Source organism: Giraffa tippelskirchi, chromosome 3, assembly GCF_054371585.1.
Source record: "Giraffa tippelskirchi isolate mGirTip1 chromosome 3, T2T-mGirTip1v1.2.pri, whole genome shotgun sequence".
In the NCBI taxonomy this organism is placed as follows: Eukaryota; Metazoa; Chordata; class Mammalia; order Artiodactyla; family Giraffidae; genus Giraffa; species Giraffa tippelskirchi.
Window position 1 is genome coordinate 11995824 of NC_137277.1, and position 25466 is coordinate 12021289.

At 60.0% G+C, this 25466-nt stretch overlaps 3 protein-coding genes across 20 annotated transcripts; 1 reads left to right on the top strand and 2 right to left on the bottom strand.

Moving 5' to 3' along the window:
• The first annotated feature begins 934 nt into the window (after positions 1-934).
• GCGR (glucagon receptor) lies at positions 935-9461 on the top strand. Its single transcript, XM_081576301.1, has 14 exons — positions 935-1057; positions 5157-5345; positions 5453-5555; positions 6314-6421; positions 6504-6625; positions 6723-6829; positions 6914-7070; positions 7159-7318; positions 7403-7463; positions 7767-7836; positions 8161-8249; positions 8387-8525; positions 8596-8637; positions 8958-9461. Exons 2-14 carry the CDS (start codon positions 5286-5288, stop codon positions 9174-9176), a joined length of 1437 nt encoding a protein of 478 aa, XP_081432427.1. The 5' UTR covers positions 935-1057; positions 5157-5285; the 3' UTR covers positions 9177-9461.
• Positions 9462-14945: 5484 nt separating this feature from the next.
• Positions 14946-22949, bottom strand: MCRIP1 (MAPK regulated corepressor interacting protein 1). 17 transcript variants are annotated; one of them, XM_081576322.1, is made up of 8 exons: positions 22920-22949; positions 19319-19475; positions 18773-18937; positions 16964-17019; positions 16763-16881; positions 16034-16135; positions 15784-15849; positions 14946-15009 (listed from the first exon to the last, which is right to left on the bottom strand). In XM_081576322.1, exons 4-7 carry the CDS (start codon positions 16969-16971, stop codon positions 15785-15787), a joined length of 294 nt encoding a protein of 97 aa, XP_081432448.1. In that variant the 5' UTR covers positions 16972-17019; positions 18773-18937; positions 19319-19475; positions 22920-22949; the 3' UTR covers positions 14946-15009; position 15784. The 17 variants fall into 17 exon arrangements, with proteins under 17 accessions (XP_081432448.1, XP_081432437.1, XP_081432449.1 ...); XM_081576311.1 differs by adding an exon at positions 18539-18633 and having other exon boundaries at positions 14946-15849; XM_081576323.1 differs by having other exon boundaries at positions 22562-22949.
• Positions 22950-23343: 394 nt separating this feature from the next.
• Positions 23344-24537, bottom strand: PPP1R27 (protein phosphatase 1 regulatory subunit 27). 2 transcript variants are annotated; one of them, XM_081576303.1, is made up of 4 exons: positions 24210-24537; positions 23980-24130; positions 23794-23871; positions 23344-23697 (listed from the first exon to the last, which is right to left on the bottom strand). In XM_081576303.1, the coding sequence occupies exons 1-4, from the start codon at positions 24397-24399 to the stop codon at positions 23574-23576; spliced, it is 543 nt and encodes a 180-aa protein (XP_081432429.1). In that variant the 5' UTR covers positions 24400-24537; the 3' UTR covers positions 23344-23573. The 2 variants fall into 2 exon arrangements, with proteins under 2 accessions (XP_081432429.1, XP_081432430.1); XM_081576304.1 differs by lacking the exon at positions 23794-23871.
• Between the last annotated feature and the right edge of the window lie 929 nt (positions 24538-25466).

The window sequence follows — 25466 nt, forward strand, 5'->3', positions numbered from 1 at the left end:
AGGTGAGGAAGTGAAAGAGGTCCTAAGGCAGCAGCTGAGATGCTGGCTGGCTTTAGACCCGAGGGGTGGGGGGAGAAGAGGACACAGGAGGGTGAATCTGGATTCTGGCGTTAGAAAGGAGGAGGTGTGGGAAGGAGGAGGTGTGGGAAGGAGCAGAGCGTTCTCCTCTCCAAGCAGGAGAAGCAGTGGCCCGGCACTCTGGGCAGCCGGCTTGGCGTAGAGGGTGGGGTTGGGGGCTGTTGGATGAACGGCGCTGGAGGGGGTTTAAGGGAGAAGACTCGGGACACCCGGGCTTAAAGAGGCATCCCAGGGACCACCCTTCCCCGCCTGGCGTGGGCTCGGCCCGTGGAGGGCCTTGGCCCCCACTCCAATCCCGCTTGCACAGGGCGCTGGAAGGGTCACCTAGGAGCCACGTTGCGAGGTAAGTGGAGCGTCAGTCCTTCCCGCAATCAGCACCCGGGAAAGAAGCGGCGAGGGCCCAGAACGCGGAGGAAGTGAGAGGAAGGGGCAGGGGGCCACAGCCCCCATCTCTGGTCGCGCGCTTACCGCGCATCCCACCTGTCCGTCCACCGCTCCTTTCCCGGCTGGGAGCTGCAATCGGCTGGCCGGGGTACCCCGGGCGGGGGTCTGCCCAGTGAGCTCTGGGTGGGGAGGTCTGCGGGGCGGCGTCCTCGGGGAGAGTCCCGCAGGATAGGAGTCCGCGAGGTAGGTGCCGGCACGGGCGCGCAGGGAGGGGTCGGTCGGGCAGGGGCTCCGGGGCGGCGAGTCGCTCCCCGCGGCCGCGGCAGGAGGGCGGAGGCGCGGGCAGGGGCTCGGAGCAGCAGGCGGGGACCCTCGGCCGCCGCTCCACCTGCGGGCCGCTCCTGCCCCCGCCCCCTCCCTCCCCCTCCGCCGCCGCCCAGCGTCGCCGCGGCCGGAAAGTTCGCGTGTGGCTGGCGCGGGCGCGGAGCCGGCGCCGACCCTGATCAGGCAGCGCTGTGGGGGCGAGCGGCTGCGGGCCCCTGACCCGAGCGCGCTGAGGACGGCGGAGAGCGCGGAGAGGCCTGAGCGGCGCGCGGTGAGCACCTGGGACCGGCCCGAGGGCACGTTCCCGGCCAGGGGCCGAAGGCTGGAGCGCGGGACTGGCTGGCGCGCACCCCTCTCGTAGGTGGGCGGTCTCGGGCCCGGGTATCGCCCTTCTCATCCGTCGGACACCCCCTTCCCAACCCCAGGATGCGCCCTTCCAGCTCGGACGGGTCAACCTGGTTCCGCACAACCCGGAGGGCTGAGGGTCTCAGCTCTTCCTCGCTTCCTCCGTCCTCTCCTCCCCGGGGAGCGTGTCCCGGGGAAAAGAGTGGGGTGTCTGTGGCCGCCGGGCGCTCTGTCCTGCTGCCCCCCTCCACTCCCGATTCCTCACTCCAGCACCCCCTCTTCTCCCCTCCCCGCGCATACACAGAACCGCGGAGGCACCCCCAGAGGCGTGGGGACGGGCGCTGGGCAGCCCTGCTTCCCTCCAGCAGCAGCTGCTCCCCAAAGCTCCCCAGCAGTATCTTGGTTACCCGGGGTTCCCTGGAGGGGCCAAGGGGCGACAGCACCCAGCCTGATACGTTTATCTGCGGAGCTACACTTGTCACTCTGATCCGCAGAGAGGGCAGGACACTGCCCAGTCTGCTCTCTCCTCGCGGGGCAGCCCCCACTAATAGGTAGGGGCCACAAGGTTTCTGCCCCTACCAGGAACCTATTGACTCCTGATGTCTGGGCACCTGCATTCTCCAAGGACCCCTCGGGATGTTGTCCGCCCTTCTGTGCTGGGGGATGAGGGTTGGTGGGGCAGTAGCGCCCTGGCCCACTTCCAGGCCCGCCCTGCCCCCACTGAGTGGGAGAGGACGCAGGAATCAGGCTTTGTCAACAACCTGTGGCCGGTGATCTGATCTCACCCTGGGGCCATGACCTTCTGCCACTTGCTCTGGCTTCACAAACACCCACCAAGCCCATTCTCATCAGAAGCTGGCAGGCCCCGTTCAGAAGCTGGGGTGACCAGCGCCCACCTCATGGAGATCCAACCATCCTGGGGGGGTCTTTTCCCCAGTTCCAGGTCTGGGAGTCTGGGACACCCCCAAGGGAAACTGGGGAAACGGCTGAGCTTTGGGCCCTCCGGAGTGGTGCATTCTGCCAGGCAGGGGGCAGAACACAAACCCCCACCCCAGCCCGTGGAGTGGGGGAGGCTGGAAAACAGAGGAGGGTGTGAGCTGGGGCTGGGAGAAAGCTGGCCCTCCGTTCCACCCCATCAGAGTCTGTAACCCTGAGCTATCTGTGCTGGGTGGGCGCAGTCCAGGGCTAGAAAGGGAGCCGGGCCTCCAGGTCAGTGAAGGAGAAGGCTTGGTCCCTTGCCGTTAGTCCCCCACCCCCCACTGGCTCCCAGGCCGTGCCAGGAGGGTAATAAGGTGGAAAAGAGAAGTCCTGCCTGATGCCACAGCCAATGGGAGGTGTGGAGGGGCACCTCCACATCCAGGTCTCAGTCCTCATTCATTCAACAAATATTTATTCCTGGGGTTGGCAGGCTGCCTCTGGGGTTGCAGTGTCCCCCATGGCAGGGAGGGGGCCTGGATGGGATACTCTGTCCTCCTCAAGTGGCAAAACTCATTTACTCTTTGGTGATGAGGAGCCAAGGATTTTGCAAGTAGGAAACCGAGCCTCTGAGAAGTTAAATTATTAATATTTGCCCTTGGTCCCAGGACCAGAACTGGGCCCCCAAAATGTCCCCCTCTCCTGTGGGGTCAGCCTCACACCTGAGTGCTCAGGGCAGGGACTGCAGGACCTCAGCCTTGCACACAGCTGAAAGTCATCCCATACCCAGCCCTCATGCAGAGAGGTGTCTAGAAATCTTGCCCATACTCCCCTGAAAGGCATGGGGGGCCCTCATCCATTTCTGCCGCTTCTTGTGTTTATATCAGAGTTTTAGTGAGAGGGGTCATCCTCCTCTTAAATTGGTGGCGGGGTGCTGAGGCCCTGATCCCTAGGGACCTGGGGCCATGGGTGCCTTGAACTGGTTACCCAGCCTGGGATCTGTAGGTACTGAACTGTGTGGTGTGAATCTTCAAGAATTCCCAACCCCATACGCCAGACCAGAGTAAAGGGTATGGAGAATCGTCCCCCCCTCCCCTGCCCTGGCTGGGGCCCCAGGGCAACCCATCCTTCCCTCCCCTCTACCCTGGGGCTCTGCTTCTCTCTGCGGTTCCCAGACTAACTGATTCCTACCTGGAAGGCAGACTGGCCCAGCTACTGCCCTGCCCACACTGAGTTCTCCTAACAGCCCTAGGAAGTCAGCAAGTTGAACTTCCACTTTTCAGATGGGAAAGTCAAGGCACAGCTGGGCCACCGCCCCCCACCCCCGCACCGCCCCCCCCCCCCACCGCCCAGCTGGGCTCTGAGGGGGCCAACATTTTGCTTTGGAGCTCCTCACTGGACGAGCCCCGCCGCTTCGCCCTCCCCACACCACCGGCTGCAGGGCCTCTGGGCCGGGACAGCTTATCAGCAGTATCTTTTCTCTCCATGTCCCCTGCTTGCTGTGCTCCGCCCCAGCCATCCTTTGTCGCTCTCTGCCTCCCCCGCCCCTCCAGCCTCTAGTTATCCAGGCTGCCTCTGTCTCCTTGAGCTGGCCCACCCGTCTCGCCTTCTCCCACAGCAGGGCACGGTGCTCCTCACACACCAGGCTCTGTGGCCTAGGTGGGCAAGGGCAGGGCAGCAGACCAGGCTGTTTGATAAGAATCAGGAGATAAGGCCCCTTGGGCTAGGGACACCTGAACTGCCCCTCATCCTCTGCCCACCTGGGGGGCTATTCCTTCGGAGAGCCCTCCGGTCCAGCTCCTCCAGAGCAGCCCTAAACCTTGGCTCCTCACCTGGACCAGGGCCCGCAGATCAGCGACTCCTGGGCCCTGCCTCACCAGGCCTGACCCACACCATGGCCCAAGGGCCAGGGTGAGGAGCCCCATGGCAGGCTGTGTGGACCCACCCCGTGGTGTCCCATGAAGGGTGAGGAGTGAATCACAGGAGAGTCCACATGAGCTGGCCCCCTGAGGGCCCATCTGGACTCCGATGGGAGGAGACTGAGATCCAGGGTTGTCCAGGAACCCTCCACCTTCAGTCGTGGCCTGCGCCCCTCCTCCCCACCCCCTCCCTGGCTTCTCCCAGGCACTGCCTTCCAGCCTGCCAGTTTCGTCCATCTGTCCATCCATGGGTCCACCACATGCTCACTCTGTGGCAAGGTACCTGGTTGGGGGGGGCCATCCACAGCCCTGGAGGAGCTCGCATGAGGCAGCCCCTCCTTGTGCCCTTGTGGAATTCGGTAGAGCAGAAGATGGACTCTGGAAGCAGTGACACGATGCCTGATGGGGCCGCTGATGCCTCAAGCGTGGCTCTGGCCAGAACCAGGCATCTCGGGCCCCCCCACTGCAGGAACCACGAGGGCAGCGTTCCTGCGTCTGAGCCCCCGGCCGCCCGGCAGTGCTCATCTCAAAGGAACATGCTGCAACTGTCTGCATGCTATGGCCCAGGGAACCCAGGAAGCCCGGCTTGAGTCTCAGGCGGGGCCCAAGGAAGCCCCTAGACACCCCAGTCCTGGGCAAGGGAGCATGCCTGTGCCAGGGACCACCTTAAGCATATGCCTGGCACTCCTGGCTCCTGGCAAGGCTGGAAGCTGGCCCAGGGCCACCTCAATAACCACATCCCTGGGGACTAAGTGATGATGGATGGTCCCGGCACCTACCCCGGCCTGCCAAACTGACTTTCCCAGGGGCTAAGAATAGTGGGAAGGATAGCGAGGGCTGAAGGAGGAGGTGGGCAGTTAGGGAGGCTGCTTCCCCCCCTGACATCTTTGGTACCAGGCAGAACTGCGATCACTTAGCTAGTATGGAGGGGAGGGGCTCTGGGGCCGGCCCAGCCTCCAGACAGACAGCCACGGCCGTGAGAAAGCAGCTCCCTTTGGGTGATGGCGCCAAACCCCCAGGCACGGGGCCAGACCCCAAACCCCAAGTGGCAGAGTGACCACTTCTTGCATCACTTCCCTCCCAGCTCCCACTCCATCAGTAGGATTTGGAGGCTCCGAGGGAGGGGTGGTTTTAGGGGATTAGGACGCCCTGCTGATCATGAGAGAAACCAGCTGCACCTCTTCACGCCAGAGCCTGCCCCCAACTGCACAGACCCTGCTGCTCTGATACTCACAACCCCAGACGAGTGTGCACCCGCGAGGACCTCTTTGCCCCAGTTGTGCAACCCCAGCCAGATGTGGGGGCCAGCTGCCCAGAGGCATGCCCCCCATCCAGCCACGCTACCCCCACCTCTTCCTGCTGCTGCTGCTGGCCTGCCAGGTGAGAACTGCCAGTCCCCCACCCAGCCCCTGACTCTCACTAGGCTGCCTGCTCCTCGTGCTGACGCCAGTCTGTCCCCTCTGTCTATCCATCTGTCCCCCCGCCAGCCACAGACCCCCTCTGCTCAGGTGATGGATTTCCTGTTTGAGAAGTGGAAGCTCTATGGTGATCAGTGTCTCCACAACCTGAGCCTGCTGCCCCCGCCGACTGGTGAGCCCTGCCTTCGGCCCGAGTCCAGTGCTCTCATCATGGGAAAGCCCTGTGCCCCCAACCCCCACCCACCGTTTACAAGTGAGGAAACTGAGCCACAGAGGAGCCAGTGACTAGCCCAGGGCTACAGATCAGGGTGTCTAAGAAATGGTAGAACTGCCCCAGAACTGGGATGCTTCACCATCTTCCTCTGCTGCTGGGCACCAGCCCTCCATGCCTGAGGCCTGGACACAGTCTTCACTTCCATGGAGCTCAAGGCCCAGCAGGCAATGTGTGGGGGAAGTGAACCGGGAGGGGCAGGCAGAGGGCATCAGGCCTGGTGACGGGCAGGGAGATGGGCCATTATTTGGAGTGCTCAGGCAGACCGGGCACCAGTATTCTGGACAAGTTCTGAAGATCACTCGGGTGCAGAGAGAGAGAGAGACTAGGGCAGCAGGAGCTGCCTGGGAAGCCAAGCCATTGTCTGGGAGAGGAAGGGGGCTGGTGTTGGGCCCAGAAGTATGGCAATAGAATTTGGGTTCAGCCTCCAGAGTCAGAAGTGCTGCCAGAGGGGCACTAGGAAGAGGGGAGGCCCCCAGGGTGAGAGGCGGGGTATCCAAGGGGAGGTGGCCAGGCACAGGTGGAGCTCAGGACCAGGCTGGACAGAGGGTCCGGGGCAGGCAGGATGGTCAGCGCGCACTGGAGGGAGCAGAGAGTGTGCAGCAGGGGCTGTGGGGGCCAGGCCCTGCTGAGGAGCAACGCTGGCCCCTCCTCTGCAGAGCTGGTCTGTAACAGAACCTTTGACAAATATTCCTGTTGGCCGGACACCCCTCCCAACACCACGGCCAGCATCTCCTGCCCCTGGTACCTGCCCTGGTACCACAAAGGTAACTGCAGGAGGGATGTGGGGGGTCGGCCGAGGGGGTCGAGCATGGGGGCAGGGCGCTGACCAGAGCCTGCCCCTCCCAGTGCAGCACCACCTTGTCTTCAAGAGGTGTGGGCCTGATGGGCAGTGGGTGCGTGGGCCTCGGGGGCAGCCGTGGCGAAACGCCTCCCAGTGCCAGATGGACGACGAAGAGCTTGAAGTCCAGGTCAGCCCGCGGTGGGTGCCACAGGGTGGGGTTGGGATTAGGGTGGGGTCGGGCGAGGCGGCCCTCTCCAGCCCCAACTGGCCACTGCCGTTTGCAGAAGGAGGTGGCCAAGATGTACAGCAGCTTCCAGGTGATGTACACGGTGGGCTACTCCCTGTCCCTGGGGGCCCTGCTCCTGGCCCTCACCACCCTGTTGAGCCTCAGGTACACCCGTTGACCCGCACGGGGGTGGGGGTGGCGGGGCCACAGTGGGCAGAGGGGTCAGGGACTAACTCGCCGTGCCCACAGTAAGCTGCACTGCACCCGCAACTACATCCACATGAACCTGTTCGTGTCCTTCATGCTCAAGGCCAGCTCCGTGCTGGTCATCGACACGCTGCTCAAGACACGCTACAGCCAGAGGATCGGGGACGACATCAGCGTGAGCGTCTGGCTGAGTGATGGGGTGAGTGCCCAGACCCGGCTTCTTGGCCTCCAGGCCCCAGGGTAGCAGGTGGCTGGGAAGCCTGTGCTCACGCCGCCCCCGTGGCCAGGCAGTGGCCGGCTGCCGGGTGGCTGCGGTGTTCATGCAGTATGGCGTCGTGGCCAACTACTGCTGGCTGCTGGTGGAGGGCGTGTACCTGCACAGCCTGCTGAGCCTCGCTGCCGTCCCCGAGAGGAGCTGCTTCCCCCTCTACCTGGGCATCGGCTGGGGTGAGTGGGCTGGTGTGCGGGGGTCAGGGTTGAGGGCAGGCAGCCCAGGGCCCTGGGACCAGAGCTGTTCTCTGCCCCCCGCAGGTGCCCCCATGTTGTTCGTCATCCCCTGGGCTGTGGTCAAGTGTCTGTTTGAGAACATCCAGTGAGTATCAGCTGACTGGAGGGTGGGCTGGAGAGGGGCTCACCTCTCCTGGCTGGGAGGTGAGCCCAGCCCCATGGGGAATGGCCATGCAGCTTCAGAGTGTGAAAATGGCTTGGGGGGTCTCTGGCCAGCGTCAGTGGGGGGTGGTAAGCAAACCTGGTGCCCCAGGGTGGAGGTCATTGGTAATTATCTCCCTTCTTTTCCTGAGGCACTAATTAGATCCCACGGAATCTATGGGGTGGCGGGTGGTGGGGGGGGGGGCGCTGGGAGGCTGCCAGGACACAAGCAGTCCCTGCCCTGTAGGTGCTGGACTAGCAATGACAACATGGCCTTCTGGTGGATTCTGCGCTTCCCTGTCTTCCTGGCCATCCTGGTGAGGAAACAGGGCACCTGCTGGCACCACAGGGAGGGCTAAGAGGCTGCCCGAGTTTCCCCCCCCAGCCCCTCCCTTCCTTCATCGGCCTGCAGCAGCCCGAGGAGACAGACAGCATCCTGCCTGGGTGGACAGGGAGGGAGGCCTGGCACTCTGCCAGGACACTGGCCAGTGCCCTGTGCCTCGGGCCAGGCTTCTCATCCTTGAGTGGGTGCCCACAGCCCTAGGGCCCCAGAAGCCAGGGCCTGGCTGGCTGCCCGGCCCACCTCCAGGAGGGATAGGTGGGGGCCAGGGGCTGCCCTGAGCTGTGTCCCCCACACACAGATCAACTTCTTCATCTTCGTCCGTATCCTTCACCTCCTGGTGGCCAAGCTGCGAGCCCACCAGATGCGTTATACTGACTACAAATTCCGGTGGGTGTGGGGTTGTGCGGGGGTAGGAGGCTTACAGACCTGGACACCCCTGGGGGCCAGAGCGGGTATAGGTGGGTGTGGGGCACCAGAGCCCTGGTGAGGGCCTGGGCCGAGTGGCTCAGGCTCCGCCCCTGCAGGCTGGCCAAGTCCACACTGACCCTCATCCCCCTGCTGGGAGTCCACGAGGTGGTGTTCGCCTTTGTGACCGATGAGCATGCCCAGGGCACCCTGCGCTCCGCCAAGCTCTTCTTCGACCTCTTCCTCAGCTCCTTCCAGGTGCCTTCCTGCCCCATAACCACCCAAAGCCCAGGCCCTGAGCGGCCCTGACCCCACCCCCTCTCTCCAGGGTCTGCTGGTGGCTGTTCTCTACTGTTTCCTCAACAAGGAGGTAGGTGAGGGGGTGGGTGTCAGGGGGAGTGTAGACACCCTCACCCTACCCCTCAGGGGTGCAAGCCCTTTGTGTCCACCTGCACTTACTGGGCTCAGTTGCCAGGATGCTGGGTGTCAGGCCTGCCAAGATGGGTCAGCCTCAGCCCTGCACCTAGAGAGGGAGGGCTTCCCAGATGTCCCCAGCTTTCTGTGGTGACAGAGCCTGCCTGGTTCCATACCCAGGGCACCACACTGCTTTTCAAAGCTGGCAGCTTGGGGATCCTGGGAGGGTGGCAGGGGCAGGCCCTGGGTATGGCCCAACCCACCTGCCTACCCCAGGTGCAGTCAGAGCTGCTGCGGCACTGGCATCGCTGGCACGAGGGCAAAGCACTGCAGGAGCGCCACACTGGCAGCCACACGACCAGGCCCCTCAGGGGCCTCCCCAGTAAGAAGCTGCTGCTTTCAAGGGGCAGTGGCAGCAATGGGACCAGCCAGGACCCCTCTGCCGAGACCTGCTTGACTGGTGGCCTTCCTGGATCAGCCGAAAACCCCCAGTGAAGCCCCCAGAACTCCAGCTGGGGTTTGACTCAGAGGCCCAGAGAGGCCATCACCAGAAATCTGGAACTGATGTCCAACGGAGGCTAGAGTGTGGAAGCAAGACAGCACCCCACTGTCCACACATTCCCCAGTGTGGTGGTCTGAGGGGCACCTGCTCTGTGCCCAGGGGTTGGGGACGGGGTGTGGTGGGAAAGCTGCTCTGTGAACGTGTGCCCCTTTGTCATCCTGGGTGTCAGCGCGTCCACGTTCGAGGAAATGTGTCCTCCAACAATAAAGAGCTCTGTGTACACCCTGGGTGGAGAGCTGGGTTAGAAAAGGGCTGGCTGAGCCCAGGGCTTCCCCATGAGAAGGGAGTGGCCATGGACAGCCCGTGTGGGCTCAGCCCCTCTAGACTATTCCTCGCTACCCCATCATACCAGTGACCTGGAGCTGGAACCCCTGAGGATGTGAGTGAGTGGTGGCTGGCAGTGCCCCACCAGCATGTGCTGCCCCCAGCCCAGTTTAGGTGGGCTTACCCCCATCCCCAGCCGGAGTGGACAGTGCCCAGTCTTGGCCCCCTACCCCTGGAGGGTCACCATTCGCCTGCAGAGGGAAATGAAGGGCGTTGATGGCCTAGCAGGGAGCCACTGACATCACACCCCTACCAATCCCACAGCCGCAGCCAGGGCTAGACTCAGGCCCAGTGAGGGCATCACTGGACAGGCCAGAACTGGATGTCCTCTACTGGTCTCTGCTTGCACCCCAGCATCGCAGCCCACCTTGCCAACTGAAGTGGGGAGAGATGAATGCCCCAAATCGAGACCACAGACGTGCAGGCACAGCAGAGTTTTCCTAAGACTGTGGCACAACCCGACAGAGTCAGTTCACAGAAAGTCCCTGCAGTCCTTGCTACTCCAGCAGGACAGCTGTGCACGAAGGTGTTGTCCATTGTGTGGTGAGTGGGCACCCTGCTTGTTGGTCAGTGAGGGCTGATGTTCATGCAGTGTGTCAGGTGGGCATGCCTTGAGTCCAAGCTGTGGACCCCTGGGGCACAGTGCATCTGATGCAGAGGGTAGAGGCAAGTGCAGGACCATCAGGACTATGGTCACGCCTCACGAGCAGCCCCTGTGGCCAGTGCCATGATGCCCAGTGTGGGGAGGTGTAGAGAAGGGAGGAACAGGGGTGTTGTCAGAAGAGGAAGGGGCAGCGGCAGCCAAGAGCAGAAGCCAAATGGGCCAGCCAGGTGGCCCTGCTTCTAGGAGCTGGTGGGAAGTGACTGCTGGGACCTGGGGGAGGGGGTGTTCAGAGTCCCCACCCAGCCACGTGGGCTGGAGCTGCTCAGGAAAAGCTGGGTTAATTGGGGCAAATGAAAGGACAGGAGGCCTCTCAGGAAAAGTAAATAGAATTACTCACCTCCCAGGCACTGGGGCCCTCCTGAGGGGGGACCCTGACCTCGTGCCACCGGATATTGCAGGGAGGGAAGGGCAGAAAGTGAGTTGCAGTAGACTGGGCTCTCCAGTTGCAGTAGACTGTGGCCCAGGTGAGATATGTTGTTGTGATTGGTGGGGTCTGCAGGGCAGCAAGGCAGCATGGCTGATTGCACCTCTTGAGGACCTGAGACCCCTGACCTTGAGGTTTCAACCACTTCTTGTCTCAGGCTCCCCAGGCTCTAGCACGCCTCTGAGCCCCTGTCCACAGGGGAACCCCTACCCGTCCTCCATGCCCAGAAGCCTTGTGGGCACAAACTAGCACAGGGAGGGCACAAGTTCTCCTTCACGCCAGCTGAGCTCAGGGTTGGTGACTGCCCTAGGGGTGTGCCACTCACCCAGGGGCCTCCTGACAGCCCTCCCCATCCTGACTCCCTCTGCCCTTGTCCTCCTTCACCTTGTCCCTGTCCCCAGGGGAACTGGAACAGGCCGGTGAAGTCAAGGGTGGAGATGGAGCTGGAGGCCTGGCAGGGGCTGGACTCATCCAGCCAATAAACACTGACTCTGACCAGGCTCTTCCTGCAGGTGGGGTGCAGGGGATATGGGTGGGGGAACCCACTTCCCAAAGCAGGGCCCAGCACCCACACAGCATCACCCTGCACTCAGCAAGATGAACATTCCAGGCTCTCTGCCCCTTCGCCATCTCTGCTTCCCTTTCCACCTCCACCCCAGCCCTTCATCTCAGACCCTTCCCCCAAAAGCAAGCATGGAAACTATCCAGCGGCAAGCATGGGAACTATCCAGCGTGTGTGTCTGTGTGTGAGTATGGAGCACTCAGAGGGACTACAATAAACAAGGATCACACCTAGGAGAGTGATGGGCATCCCCAGGATGGCAGTGATGTGCCAGGCAGAGTGTTACTGGGGGAGGCAGAGCAGGGCAAGTTTACAGGAGAGACACCCTCAAGGGGATCAAAGTGACAGAACACACTGAGAAGATTTAGATAACCTGGTGGAGAGTTCAGGTCTGTAGTGTTAGTACACAGAAAACTAAGCTAATAAAAAAAAGAAGGCAATTCATAACTTCAAGGAGAACAGAAAGTTGAGCAGAAAAGAAAAAAAATCACAATTTACCACATGGCTCAGCTCTGAATACACAGACATCATAATTTAAATACTCAACACTGATGTAACCAAAGTTATGACAGAAAAAAACCTACCTAGGGAGGACAGTGGATGGTAAACACACGTGTAGTGCCAGTGGTAAAGAATCCTCCCGCCAATGCAAGGAACGTAACAGAAGTGGGTTTGATCCCTGGAGTCAGGAAGATCCCTGGGTCGGGAAGATCCCCTGGAGAAGGAAATGGCAACCCACTCCAGTACTCCTGCCTGGAGAAACCCATGGACAGAGAGGGCTACAGTCCATGGGTTGCAAAGAGTCAGACAGGACTGAGCAAACATGCACATATAAGTTGGGCTGGGGTAAGAATGAGTGGGGAAAACCACTCATACAGTTCATGTATGCTACTTAAAAATAGAAACACGAAAGAATCAGCAGAAAAGTGAGAGTCAGAGAAGTCTGAGGGCTGCAACTGGCCAAACTCTGACTGCCTGGGCCTCCTCCTGGACACTGTGGCAGCCTTCAGTCCCGGGTCCTCCCCTGCCTGCCCTTTCTCTTAGCTTGTTCTCCACTGCTCTCAGTCCCCTGTCCTGCTTCCTCCTCCTTTCCCTGAACGCAGGGACCCGGTATCAGGCCCCATCCTCCTCCCTTCTTCATCAACCTTAAAATAACATCAACATTAAAATTACTCCCAACCTTTATCTCCAATCCCTGTGGCCCCTCCAGATCCACACTAGACTCAACATCCCACTTTGCATCTCTATTTAAGACATCCAATGGCATCTCGAATTCGACTGCCCATGTTAAGCTCCTTACCTGCCCCCTCGCCCAGCTTCTTCCTTCCACGATTCACTAGAGATAGCCCTCTTAACAGGTCTCCCCACTTCTACTCTGGGTCTTATGGTCTGTTCTCAACACAGCAGCCAGAGCGATCCCTTGACACCCAAAGTCTGCTCCAATGAATCCCATCACGCATCATATCTCACCTCAGTTTACAGAAACGCAGGGAACAGAGGAGCCTGTTAACACTACAATGATGCAACCAGCCAAAACCAGAATTTGGAAAACTCCAACATCAGGTATCCAGGGAGTCTTCAATCATAAATGGAGGGAAAATGTAGGAGGCAGTACTGTGACTAAGACAGACTGAAGGGACACATCAAGCAGATGCAGCTGATGCACTTGGCCTTTCTGAGTCTATAACCCATGCTGCTGCTGCTAAGTTGCTTCAGTCGTGTCTGACTCTGTGCGACCTCTGTAGGACTGCAGCCTACCAGGTTCCTCCGTCCATGGGATTTTCCAGACAAGAGTACTGGAGTGGAGTGCCATCGCCTTCTCCATTATAACCCATAAGGAATACATTATTGTTGACAGAAGGGGACTATGGACTGGGTATTACATGACACCGGGGAATTGTTTATGCTCAATACACATGAACATGCTCAGAGTACATGCACAGCAAGTACGTGCTAAATTCAGATTTTGATAAACAAGCTTAAAAATCAGATATGGCCAGTCTCCTACAGCAGGTCACCATTGCCTCATATGTAAGATCAGGGCAATAAAATCACCCCCTCCCTGAGGTGTCATGGTAATAACCCCATCCCCCACCAAGTTGCCAGCACAGAAAAAAAGCAAACAGAGATGTGTATGGCACTGCCAAGGGTAGAACGTGATGGAGGTGTGGGTATCCCATCCACCAGGACACTCCCTCATCTCCTCTGCCCTGTCTGAGGGTAGGGGAGGTGTCTCCAGCCACTCAGGGTCAACCAGGCAGCCCACCATGCTGGTGAGGATTCTATCACCACCACCCCCAAGTTCCTCAACACCCCTCCCCCACAACCCTGGCATGGCCCGTTAACCACATTCCCACCTCTGAAGACTCCAGGCCTAGGGCCTCTATCTCAGAAAATCTTAAGGTGGCAGGGACAGCAGGAATGAAAAGACCTTGAGGGTTGTCCCATGGGCCCACCCACACAGGGGCAAAGTATCAGTGCTAGCAGGTGAGGCCGGGGAGGGTGGCTGTAGACAGGGGAGACCCAGATGCTGGGGGCCCAGTGTGCCACCGCTCCCACTTTCCAACCCCACAGGAGGGAGGAATGACCCACAGAGGGCTGGGAGTAAAGTCAAGTCGATTTTTAACCAACACAACGTATTAGATTTTTCCCGTGTGCTGCCAGGTCTGAACACCCCTTCAGGGGGAGGCCTTCCAGTCACCACAGCCCAAAGCCTCACTTTAAACAGGAAACTGAGGCAGGACAGCAGTGTTACAGGTCCCAGAGTTCACAGCAAGGCCAGGACTGTGGCTGCGAGAATGCAGACATCCAGGCCCCCGAAGTCTTGTGGGTTGAGTGCCCTGTCAAGTGCATCCATGAGATGACTAACAGTGGCTGCAGGCTCTAATACTCGGCAGCCACCCAGAGGCAGGTGCTAACCTCCACTTCAGAAAACTGAAGCTTCGAGACTCAGCAGCTTGCTCAATGCCACACATGCAGCAGTGGCTTGGCTGGGTTCAGGCCCACCCCTCCCCTTCCCCAACGGGGGAGCTCTGCTGGCCATCACCCCATCCTCAGTGGTCTTGGACATGCTGGGTGGAGGGTACATGTGCCCGTGCGCCCACTCAGCCTCTGGCCACAGGGCCCTGAACCCAGCCAGGGCACGCCCACCTCCTTCCAGCCACAGACAGGGGTGTTGTGTGGGTGACCCAGCCCAGCAGGCACTCAAACCCTTGGCAGGATGCCCCATAGGTCCCTGGGGAGCGAACAGGCCTGCGTGGTTACAGGAACTTGGCTTAGGGCCTGGCACCAGCCAACGCCCACTGGCTGCTGCTTATTGCATGAACCATCCTTCCTGCACCTCCATCCCTGGAGAACCCCCTCCAGGAGAAGACATCTCCCAGAGCCACCTGTGGGGCCGCTGGAGCCCCAGAATACTCTAACAGGAAAGGCTGTTCCCAAAATAAATTCCGGTTTGGCTTGTCCGCCAGGGCTACGTCCAGGTCTGAAGGTCAAGCGCACTGAGGCTCTCCAAGTCCAGCAGCCACCCTCCCTGGACAGTAGACAAGCCACCCCTCAAGGGCCCAGTGCTACCGAGGGATGTGTTACCTCCAGGGCCTCCACCTCTACCTCCCACTGCCCTCCAGAAGCCCAAGCACCCTGGTGGAGCCCAGGGATCACATGGAACTTCTGGGCCTTGGACTTCCAGCCCCATGTGGGCAGCCGAGACAGGGGCCTCACACACCAAGTTGCCAAGCCAATGCCACCCCACTTTTATTAACCGGTCCTCAGGTTCCAGTCAGACACTTGGATCTGGAGGGCACAGGAAGAAAAAAATGGCCCTGAAGACCCTCCCAACTCACCACACAGAGCAGGACCCACTGGGTAGCCTCGCCAGCTCAGGCCAGCCCCACGCCCCTACCCAAGGGGGGGCCAGACCTGGCTGCCTAGAACCCTTGGAGGGGGCACCCAGCAGTGTGCCAGGCCCAGAGAGCTGGTGTCATCCTGAAGCTGACAGGGAAGGAAGGGGCCAGGCTGGACAGTGGAGTGGGGGGTCAGACGCTCCCCATGCCCCGGCCACAGATGCAGCAGGGGTCGGTGAGGGACCCATGCTGGGTGTGGGTGGGACCACCCAGTCCTGGCTCCTGGCCACTTCAGGAAAAAACCACCCCAGTCCCACAGCACAGGAGACAACAAAGGGCCCCTCATCTCCCTCCTGATCCTGGAAGTGGCCAGGGGTTGGGGTTGGGGGCAGGAGAAGGCGACAAGAATCAGGGTCAAGGCCCTGGGGGGCAGGCAGGGCCAGCAGCTCCAAAGGTCCAGCCAGGCCCGGGGGGGGCACGGGCTGGCAGGGCCGAGGCCCTCCTAGGGACGGGGGTAACCTGAGATCCCCCGAGAGGAAAGGAGAGGCTCGGGGAGGAGGGGCAGGCCTTGGCCATCAATCATGCCTGTCCTGGTCCTGGGATTTTCGGCCCACTGGGAACAAGGCCCCTCCCCCTCCCAGGAGCTGAGCCCACAGGAGAGGAGGCGGCCAGCGGCAGGCTGCACCCAGATCTCCCAGAGGCCAGGGGAGGGGCACTGGCGCGCCTTAGGACTTCTTGGCGTCCTGCGTGTTCCGGCGCTTCAGGTCACTCAGGTCGATGGGCTTGAAGGCTGCCGAGGGACAGAATGGTCAGTGGTGGGTGCAGGTGGAGAGGCAGGGTTTGTCCCTTGTCCTGCTCTTGCCTCTGAAAGCCCTGGGACCCAGGCCACCCCACCAGGCTGTCTTGGAACCAGGAGGCGGGTGGGCCTTCCTGCCCCCTGGCCAGCCCCTCCTGCCCAGGGTAGCCCCACTTACTCTTCAGGCTGGGGTTAGGGACCTTCTCCACGTACTCCTCCACCAGGCCCCGCTCGCTGCCTGACATCTGGCTGCGCAGGTCCCGCTCCACACCCTGCCAGGCTGCAGGAAGCAGGGGTGGTCAGGGCCCCTACCCCCGGGCCGGCAATCCGGCCCTGTCAGCGTCCAAGCAGACGGCACCCGCTCCTGCCCTGTCCCTCCCCTCCGAGTGGCCCTGCAGGCCCCCTGTGCCCAAACTCCCACTTCAACAGTTTCTGGCCCCCGAGTCCAGACTGCTCTTAACCTGAAGGTGTTCTCAACACACCCTGCTCCCTCAAGGAGCCCTGCCCAAGCCATGCCCCTTTCGGCCTCCTGGTACCATGACCAGAGCTGCAGTCACAGAGGCATATGAGACCCACTAGGGTACAGCACTTCCTCCAGGTGGGCGTCCCAACTTTCCCACATCCTCCGTCCCCCACTTCCCAGCACAAATGCTGTGCACACGTGCTCACACCTCCACCACACCACTTCCAAGACACCCCAGGTTCCCCAGGGTGCACTATCTTCCATGGCCCCCCTCTTCCCAAGCAAACACCACTGACTCCAAACATTGCCTCTTCTGGGGTGTTGCCTGTCAGTAACACCACAGTGCTGACCATGCACACTGTAACCAGAACTGGGTCTCCACACCCCACAGGAGTACAGGGGGAGGAGGGGCTCAGGGGGCCTGGCTGCAGACACCCTGTGTACCTTCGTAAATGAAGCGCACATTCTCCTCGTGGGCCGGGGTGAAGATCTCGCTGCTGTTGGGGGGAGAGCGGGGGCTACTGTTCCTCTTGCCGTTGTAGACGACTCTGGAGACTGGGGAACTGGGGGGAGCCCGGCCCGTGAGGAGGGGCTACAGGGCAGGGCCCCCCACACCTGGAGGTCACTCCACTACCTAAGACCCACCTGGTCATCGCTGGGGCGTCTGGTCCTTGCACTCCACTGCCGGATCCCCTCGGCCTCTGGAAGGGAAGTCCCATGACATAGGAGTGGGATGGAGGCCGCCCTCTCCAGAAGGGATCCAGGGATGGGAAGGGCGTGGGGGCATTTGCCTTTTCCCTTTAGCTGTGGTCTCCCTGCCTTCCAGGAGACAGGGTCGAGCCACAATCCAGCTGGCTAACGGTACAGTACTGTTAGCCAAATGCAGCCAGGGGCCACCAACAGGCATGAGTCAGAGCAGCTTGAGCTCCAAGTGGACCCCGCACTTGGACCATCGCGGCCCAGGGAGCACCTACCCCAGGGTCGGGAAGCCCTGTTGCTATTCCCAGTTCAAGCCTCAGAATACCACTCCTGAAAGAGTGCGGGGCCACAGGAAAGGCCTACAGTCATCCAGTGCCTTCACGGCCTGCAGGGCTTAGTATCTTGTTTCCACTGAGCCTCAGTTTCCTATCGGTAAAATGGGGATGTGATTCCCAATGGGAAAAACGCCTGCCCGGCTTCCTGGTCCCCAGGGTGTGCGACAGGAGGGCTGGGGGAGGGCTGTGAGCCTGGAGGAAGCCATCAGGCCAATCCTGGTGACTGAGACTCTGGGGTGTGTCCTATTTACAGGCTCTCTCAGCACAGGAACCAGACAGCCCTGGATGGGGGTCTATTTTTAGACTCACTCTCAAACTGCCCAATTGGACAAAGTCCCCTCTCTGGGTGAGGACACACACCGCAGGGTGAGGAAGCCACTTGCACAGGGCTAGTCCCAGGCCTGGCCTTGCCCCAGAGTAGGCCAACCCCAGGTGCTGGGGATAGGGGGAAGCCTGGGAAGGGCCTGTGAGCACAAGTGCCTCCCCTCCCCAGCCCCTGGAGCCTGGGGGCCCCAGAATGCTCAGAGCATGTAGCCACAGCCCCTCCTGAAGAGCCTGGAAGATGAGACCCAGTGGGTATTTCCTCTCTGGCTCCTTTCGCATTTAAACACCTACACAGGGGGACTTCCCTAGCGGTCCAGGGGTTAAGACACTGTGCTCCCACTGCAGAGGCCATGGGTTTGATCCCTGGTAGGGGAACTGAGATCACACATGCTGCACAGCACAGCTGGGGGGAAAAAGTCTGCACAGGTAAAACAGCCTACAAGTTGAGGTAGTAACAAGAAAGCATAAAGCCAGCTTCCTGGGGGGCACATGGAAGCCTATGCCCTTGCAGGAGAGGGGCCCTGCTCTTCACAAAGGGATTTCTCCTTTCCTGGACTTGAGGGATCTCACTGCCTATGATTCTCCTGTCCAGGTGCCAGTCCTATAGACACCAGAGCACAGAGGGAAAGCCCTCTTTGGCCTGAGGGTGCCCTGGGGACACTGAAGGGGCTCAAGAACACTCACATCTCATGGGGCTGTTGGCAGCGTAATGAGGTGGGAGGCTTCAATTAAGCAACAGGAGGGAGGCGCCTGGAGGATCAGCCAGCCCCTGCCCAGCCCAGGCTGGCCCCTCCTGCCCAGGCCCCCTTAGCCTTCCTGCAGTCTGTCCTCTCGGACCTCGGGGACCATTTCTTCAAGGTACCTGCATTCCCAGCTTTGCCCATCTCCAGGGCCTCTTCTTTCCAGGCTGCCTCAGCCTTGGTCTCCTCTGGTCACAGCCTCTGAGGTCTGCCTGGCCTTTATAGATGCCTGACTTTGGTCCAGGGCCCTGTTCAGTCTCAGGCCTACCTCAGAGGCCAGCCCCTTCCAGCCCCCGTTGCCCCGACTGCACACACGCACATGCATACATGGCTCTGGGGTTCTCCAAGCACCTCACCTGCTTCCCTTGGTCTCTGCATTCCCAAGGCCTGGGCCCCAGACCCCTGGAGCATTCGGTCTCCACAGTGGGAACCCACTCCTTGCTGCTCCCACTGGCTGCGCTTCCTGATCAGAGGCTAGAATCCCCCATGAGCCGTGGAGCTGTGTACCTGTCACCGGGCACCTGTCCACACAGATGCGCTACTTGAGTTTACAAGGTTTCTGGTGCCCTGGACAGAGCAGCCAGGAAGTACCTTGGCCAGGGGCAAGATACCCGCAGGCTTGCATGTCCTCAGGACTTGAAGAAAGAGTAAAGGGACTTTTAAAAAAGGAGTTATTTTCTGCCTCCTCTCGATGGGGGAGGTCACACCCAACCAAGTCTGTCTTTAATGGCCTGTGTCCTACCAGCTGGTTCCTACTCATGAGGAACCCCCGAGTCCTCCATCTTCTCCCAGCAGCTCGGCCTCCCTCCAGGGGCCTTTCTCCTTAGGACCTCGGGCTGGCCCTGCCCCACCCCTGTGGATACTCTGCCTCCTGTGGGATGCAGGGACAACCAAGGCTTCACCTGAGTGTAGCAGCAGCTTCCCGCGAGGCCAGGGCCTGCTGCTCCCCTGAAGACAGAGGGACGGTGAGCTGCACTCGCTCACCTTCATCATCTCCTGCGGCTCCTCCGAGGAGCTGGGCCTCCCATGCTGACCCCAGAGGAAATTTCCGGGAAAAACCTAACAAACATGCATGCCCTGTGACAGCCATTCCAGTTCCAGGACGTACCCAAAGGAAACGGCCTGGTGGCTACCGAGAGGGGCACAGGAGCAACCAGAGAAACAGCACTTGTCTGTGCCGAGGGAAGAGCCACTGAAAGGGGCCCATATACACTGGGCCTGTTTCCGCCCTGGTAGGTGACAGCTACCAGTATGAGCCATGGCAACGGCGGGCGAATCATACCACTGATGCTAAAAACAGAAGCCTGGGGACACACAGCTATCCAGTGGAGAGGGCCGAGCCGCAAAGGCGTGGACAAGGGAGACAAAACAAGGTCAGGGAGGAGATGTCTAACAGAGCAGTTGGACTCAAGGAAGGCCAGGGTGGAGAGGTGACTGCTGAGCCACCATGACAAAATCTCCAACAACCTAGCATGAAGGGGCTCAGTGGTGCGAGGGGAGGAAGTGGGACCATCGGCCAAGACTGCCCACCCCTGACAATCGGTTGTGAAGAGAGGCGCGAGGCCTGGGCTGACAGTGGTGTGTGTGATGAAGCAAAGGGAAATCTGAGCACATTTACTGTCTGGGGAAAGTGCTGAGCAGGGCCTCTACAGAGGCGACTGCAGAGGAGCCAGGCGACCAGCAGGCTGGGGAGAATGGCATGCCTGGAAAAGCGCCAGGGACACCTAAAAAGGCCCAGTAGGCCATGAGAGTCCCCTGAGATTGGAGCTTCCAGTCCATCTGGCCAGTGGGGAGGGAGTATCCACTTCTGCAAACAACTCCCTCCTCTTGTTTGCTTTCCGACTTTTGTTTACCATGATTATCAGGGACAATTATTTCCTGAAGACTAGAGCTCAAAACCCCACTACATATACTACATCCCATCAACTCTGAGAAACTTTTCTACCCTTTTAATAGCTTTGAAATCGGGTTGTATCTGGCCATCTCCAGCACAAAGGTTAGCACTGTTTTTTCATGCTCAGTGGAGCTTATGAGGCCCAGCTCACACTACTGAGGTCTCAGATCTGATGATGCAGAGTTTCCCCTCGGCCCACAGATCCCAAGCCTCCACCTATGTGTATGTGCTCTTCAGTTACTTCTTCCCATTCCCACCCACCCCTGGTATGACATCCACTGCTCACTCACCAATCCATGACGGGACAGTACCCTGCACTACCCTCCTCCATCCCTGGTTCACGTGATGCCAGCATGATCTTCCCAAACCCTCCCCCCAACCAAGTCACTCCCCACCCAGACACTACCAGGGCCTTCTACTGCCATCAAGCCCCTAGTCTGGCCACAATCTAATTCACCAGGTGTGGGTGTCACCAGCTACTGGGCCCCCATCCCATCCCAAACACAGTCTGAGCCACAGAGCCACCTGAGCTGCTGCCAGAGTCACAGAGAACCACACAAAGTCCCCCGGTGTGCTCCACAGGCCTTGACTGTTGTCCACAACAGCCTAGCCCATAGCAGCCAGTGGGCTGCATGCTCAGCACCCGGCAGGGTCCAGAACCACTCTGTGACTGGGGGTCATCCACAGCTGTTCTGTCACTCCTGGGCAGGTCTCTTCCCTCTATGGGCCATGGAATCCCCATCTGAGCCAAAACAACCCCCAAGAATGTTCACCAGGCCATCCTGCTCAAAGGGACCCAAGTACAGCCACATGAAGCCACAACCTCAAACAAGATCTCTGTGGCTGCTTATCCAACAAGACAGTGGACAGGGCAATCACAGAAGGAATGTATCATCCAACTGGGCGTTTCTGAGAGTAAAAGGGCTGCTCTTGATTACGAAGTGCGAGCCAGGACAGCCTTGGGCAAACTGAATGCAGAGTTTCCTCAGGCATGGTGGAGACCCACAAACATACGACACACTGTGGAGGGGCAGCAGCCAAGGGCCAACTGTGGAGCAGCCATTGCACTGAGCCAGGGAGAACACTGATAAACCCCATTTTGGAGGTTTAGGGGATGAAGCAACCTGCCACCCAGCAGAGTGGGGTCTGGGCCCCAAGAGACTCCTAACCTCTCGACCTCCCAGGCCACAGAAATCAGGGCTAGGTTAGGATGGTTAAGCTGCCCTGAGCACCCCAGAGACTGCCTCTGCCTTTGCTTGTACCCCTGACACGTTCCAGATCCCTGGCACCAATGTGGTTCTGCTTAGAGACAGGGAGGGACTCTTCCTGGATGGGATCTATGTAGCACCTTGCTCTTTCATGGGGAAAAAAGGGCTTCAGAGACCTCCAGGGAGGAGGAATGCGGGGAAGGGAGCCCAAAGCCCAGTCTCCAGACTTCCAGTCTCAAACTCTCCCCACACACAGCCATATGTCTAAGGGCAGGGGGTGAGATGATATTCTGTTGTTTGGAAAAGTGACAATGGATATTCCGGAGTTAGAATCAGTGATGCAATTGCAGCCACTCGGTATTCCTTTAAAATTTTTGATAGGTACACAAATTTTCTCAAGACTCCACTTCCCCTTCATATTCTGTGTCTTTGGGGCTATCAACAGCCCAGTTTCTACCAATGAGACTTTTAGAAGGCAATCTACCACTCAAACAAGTACCAGCAGGACACTGCTGTTTTAGATGCCAAATGGGCCTGGCGACCCTTGAAGACCCCCAGGCGAAGCCTCTAAGCACTGCACCACCCCTCTCCCTCTTTTCTTGGTGACAGCAGCAGCTTCCCTCCCAAGCAACAAACCCCAATGTATGCATTCTCCTCCTTCCTCACTTGGAAATCTCGCCAGCCCTTCCACTCACCCCAAATCAAGCCTCCTCCTTCAAGACTTGGCGCCTGCCCCTTCCCTCCCCATCCGCACGGCTTTCTAAAAGCTCTGGACACTCCCCCTGACACCTCAAAGGCTTTTGCTCAAAATGTCCCATCTGCCCAAAATCATTGCCCTGGCACTGGGGGCCCGGCTCATGACCATCTTCTCTGGGAAGTCTTCCTAGCAGGCAGGCGGGGGACACGACTTGCGCGCCTCCGCGTTACCTGAAGTTTCTCACAAACCTGGGTTGCTTCGTTCGCGGCCTCCCCATGGCGGTCCCCGCCCACCCCGGCATCCCCCGGGGTTCCAGTGAGCTCCCCAAGGACTGGCAGCCTCTTACCCACTTCCCTCCCCTGTCAGTGCCTCGCCTAGCTCGCAGACCAGGAGCGTGGGACACGCAGGACGCCGGCGGAGGGCGAACCGCGGGAGCCCGGCCGGCCGTGCTTCGCGGTCAGGAAGCATCGTCAGAGGTGCTCCCCGGACGACGAGGCGGCAGCTTCAGCGACGGAGAACGGCGGCCCGCTACTCCCTCTGAGCCCCCTTCCCTGCGGGCCCGCCCCGCCTCGCCGCGCCCCTTCCTAGCCTCCGCCGCGGCGGGCCGGGAACCCAGCGACCCAGCCCGGGGCCCTCCCCTCGCGGCCGCCGCGCCAGGGCGGGTCCCGGCCGCGCCCGCCCCGCCCCCGCCGCTACCGCCTCACCTCGCCCTCTCGGCCGCCGCCGCCGCTGCCAGGGGCCCGGCCGGAAGTGACGCGTCGCCGCCGCGCACGCACACTGGCGCTGGTCACGTGACCGCCGGCGCGCGGAGGGGCGGAGACAGAGGCCTGGGGCCGAGAGGCCGGGGTTTGAGGGGTTCGTGGAGTTTGTGCCAGCGGGGGATGAGGGATGTCGAGGACAGTCTCCTGGGCCAGCGGGGTCGGGGTTCTGGGACAGACAGGGCCTGGGGGTAGCGGGATCGATGGACGGGAGGGACCGGCGGTCGGGAGCCGCGAGACTAGCTCCTTGCTCCGACAGTGCCGGATCCCCAGACCAGAGTAGACGGCGGTTGTCCGCTGACCACCGGAGCAACCGAAGCCGAAAGACTGGGACAGGACGGTCCCCAGTAATCAAGCCATCACCACGGGCTTGGGAATCACATTTATTGAAAAAGTAAAAAGTATCGCAATAAAAAAAAAATTCACCCGAAGAAAAAGCCAGGTCGCGGTTGGGAGAGGGGAGGGGTTTTGCCCAGGTATGGGGTCCTGGCCTGTGTGGCCGGCCCCTAGCCCGGCTGGTGGGGCACTCCTGGCATCCAAGGGAGAGGGACACCTGACTTCTCCCGGCAGGGCTAGCGCCCTGGGAGGGCAGGGCTGGGCTCAGTCCATCTTAGTCCCTTTGAATAGCTCCACCAAGTCCTTGAATTCCGGGTCAATGAGGTCTGAAGGCAGATCTCCATCGTCGTTCGCCGCTTCTCTGTCTGCCCCCAGGGAAATGAGGTACCTGGGGTGCAAAGGGCAGCCCTGGTTGAGGAGGGAAGGTGGCCTGGAGAATGCTCACACCTGCCTGAGGGTAGCAGCCTGGGGTTATGAGGTCTACCTGTTTTTTCTCTTTCCAGGTGAGGTGAGGAGCAAGAAACGGACCCTTTGGAAGCTTCGGTAACTTTTGCAGTTTGCTCTTGGGAGGCAACAGGGCAGAAAGAAGATTCCAGAAGCCCTTAGGGTTTTTAGCTACACTAGCAGGGCCACCTTTTGGGGGACTACATCCTGGAGGCCACCATCTCACCTGGCTATGTCAGGGTATCCGTCGCTGCAGGCGATGTGCAGGGGTGTCCATCCTGTCTCGTCTCGCTGATGAATGTCTGCCCCGTATTTGACTAGCAGCTTCACGCACTCGAGGTTTCCAGAAAGCACCGCTTCATGAAGGGCAGCCAGGCCTGGACAGGACAGGAGGGGTCAAGGCTCAGGCCTTCCCCTGCCACCCCACAGAGCCTGGCCAGCCCTGCAGGCACTCACCCGAGGGGTAGATGGTGTCCAGGGAGACTTTCCGAGTCCGGATGAAGCGCCCCACCTGCTCCAGGTCACCCTGGCGGATGTGGTCCAAGAACAGGACGTCATTGGGAAAGTGCACACTGCGATCAGCCAGGAGCCTCCGGCGCCGCTGCCTTGGGCTGTAGCGGGCATAGCGGGCTGTTCTGCTGGGCATCCTGGCAGCTATGGTTTGGGCCACCCCTGTGGGGACCCTCCTCCTCGGGGAAGGAAGGTGCACGGACCCGAACCGTGTGCAGGCTCTTCTGACTGACGGTGACCTCCAGCACCGCCGCCACAGTGCTCTCCGTGCTCCCCTTGGCCAGGGCACCTTCTACTTATATAGGGCCGGCAGAGCTATATAAAGCTGCGCAGTCATGCTCGCACCCGAGGGGCTGAAACTGAGCCGCTCCAGCCCTGCCCTCAGGATCATGTTTAGTGGTTCATCTTTCAGCCCACCTGTCGCTGTGCCTGGCCAAAGGGGTCAGATCCTTCCTGGTCACTGCTCCGTGCCCCACAACTGGACCTCGAAGGTGCTTGACAGAGGGCAGAAGAGGCACTAAAAGGGCAAGGCCCATAAGCAAGGCAGAGAGATAACCAAGGTCATTGAGGACCAGGGTCTCCCTCCATCCCGAGAACTTGGGGAGAAGGGCATGATACGTGATAAGCACAGCTACCTCTGCCCACTGGGAAAGCAAGGAGATGGCCCACACCTGAGGAAGCTGTACAGAAGAAGGCCCAGCCCAACCCATCTCCCTGTCACTTGTCACTTTCTGTCATGGCTTGTATCACTCTTCAGGGCAGTTTTCCCAAAACATGGGCTTCAGTGGCACTGCCCTCCTGCTTGGAAACTTCCCAGATTAGAATCAAAATGCAGAACTTCCCTGGTGATCCCGTAGCTAAGACTCCCCACTCCCAATACAGGTGGCCTGGGTTCATCCCTGGTCAGGGAACTAGATCCCACATGCTGCAGGGAAAGATCCTGCATGCTGCAAGGAAATAGAAGATAACCACGTGCCACAACGAAGACCCAGTGCCCCCAAATATTATTTTTAAAAAAATTTCCCCCTACTTTTAAGGTATTTTTAAGTTTTACTTAGGTATTTACTTTTGGCTTCACTGGGTCTTTGTTGCTGCTCACTGGCTTTCTCTAGTTGCGGTGAGCGACGGCTGCTGTTCATTGTGGTGTACAGGCTTATTGCAGAGGCTTCTCGTTGCAGAGCATGGCTCTAGAGTGCATAGGTT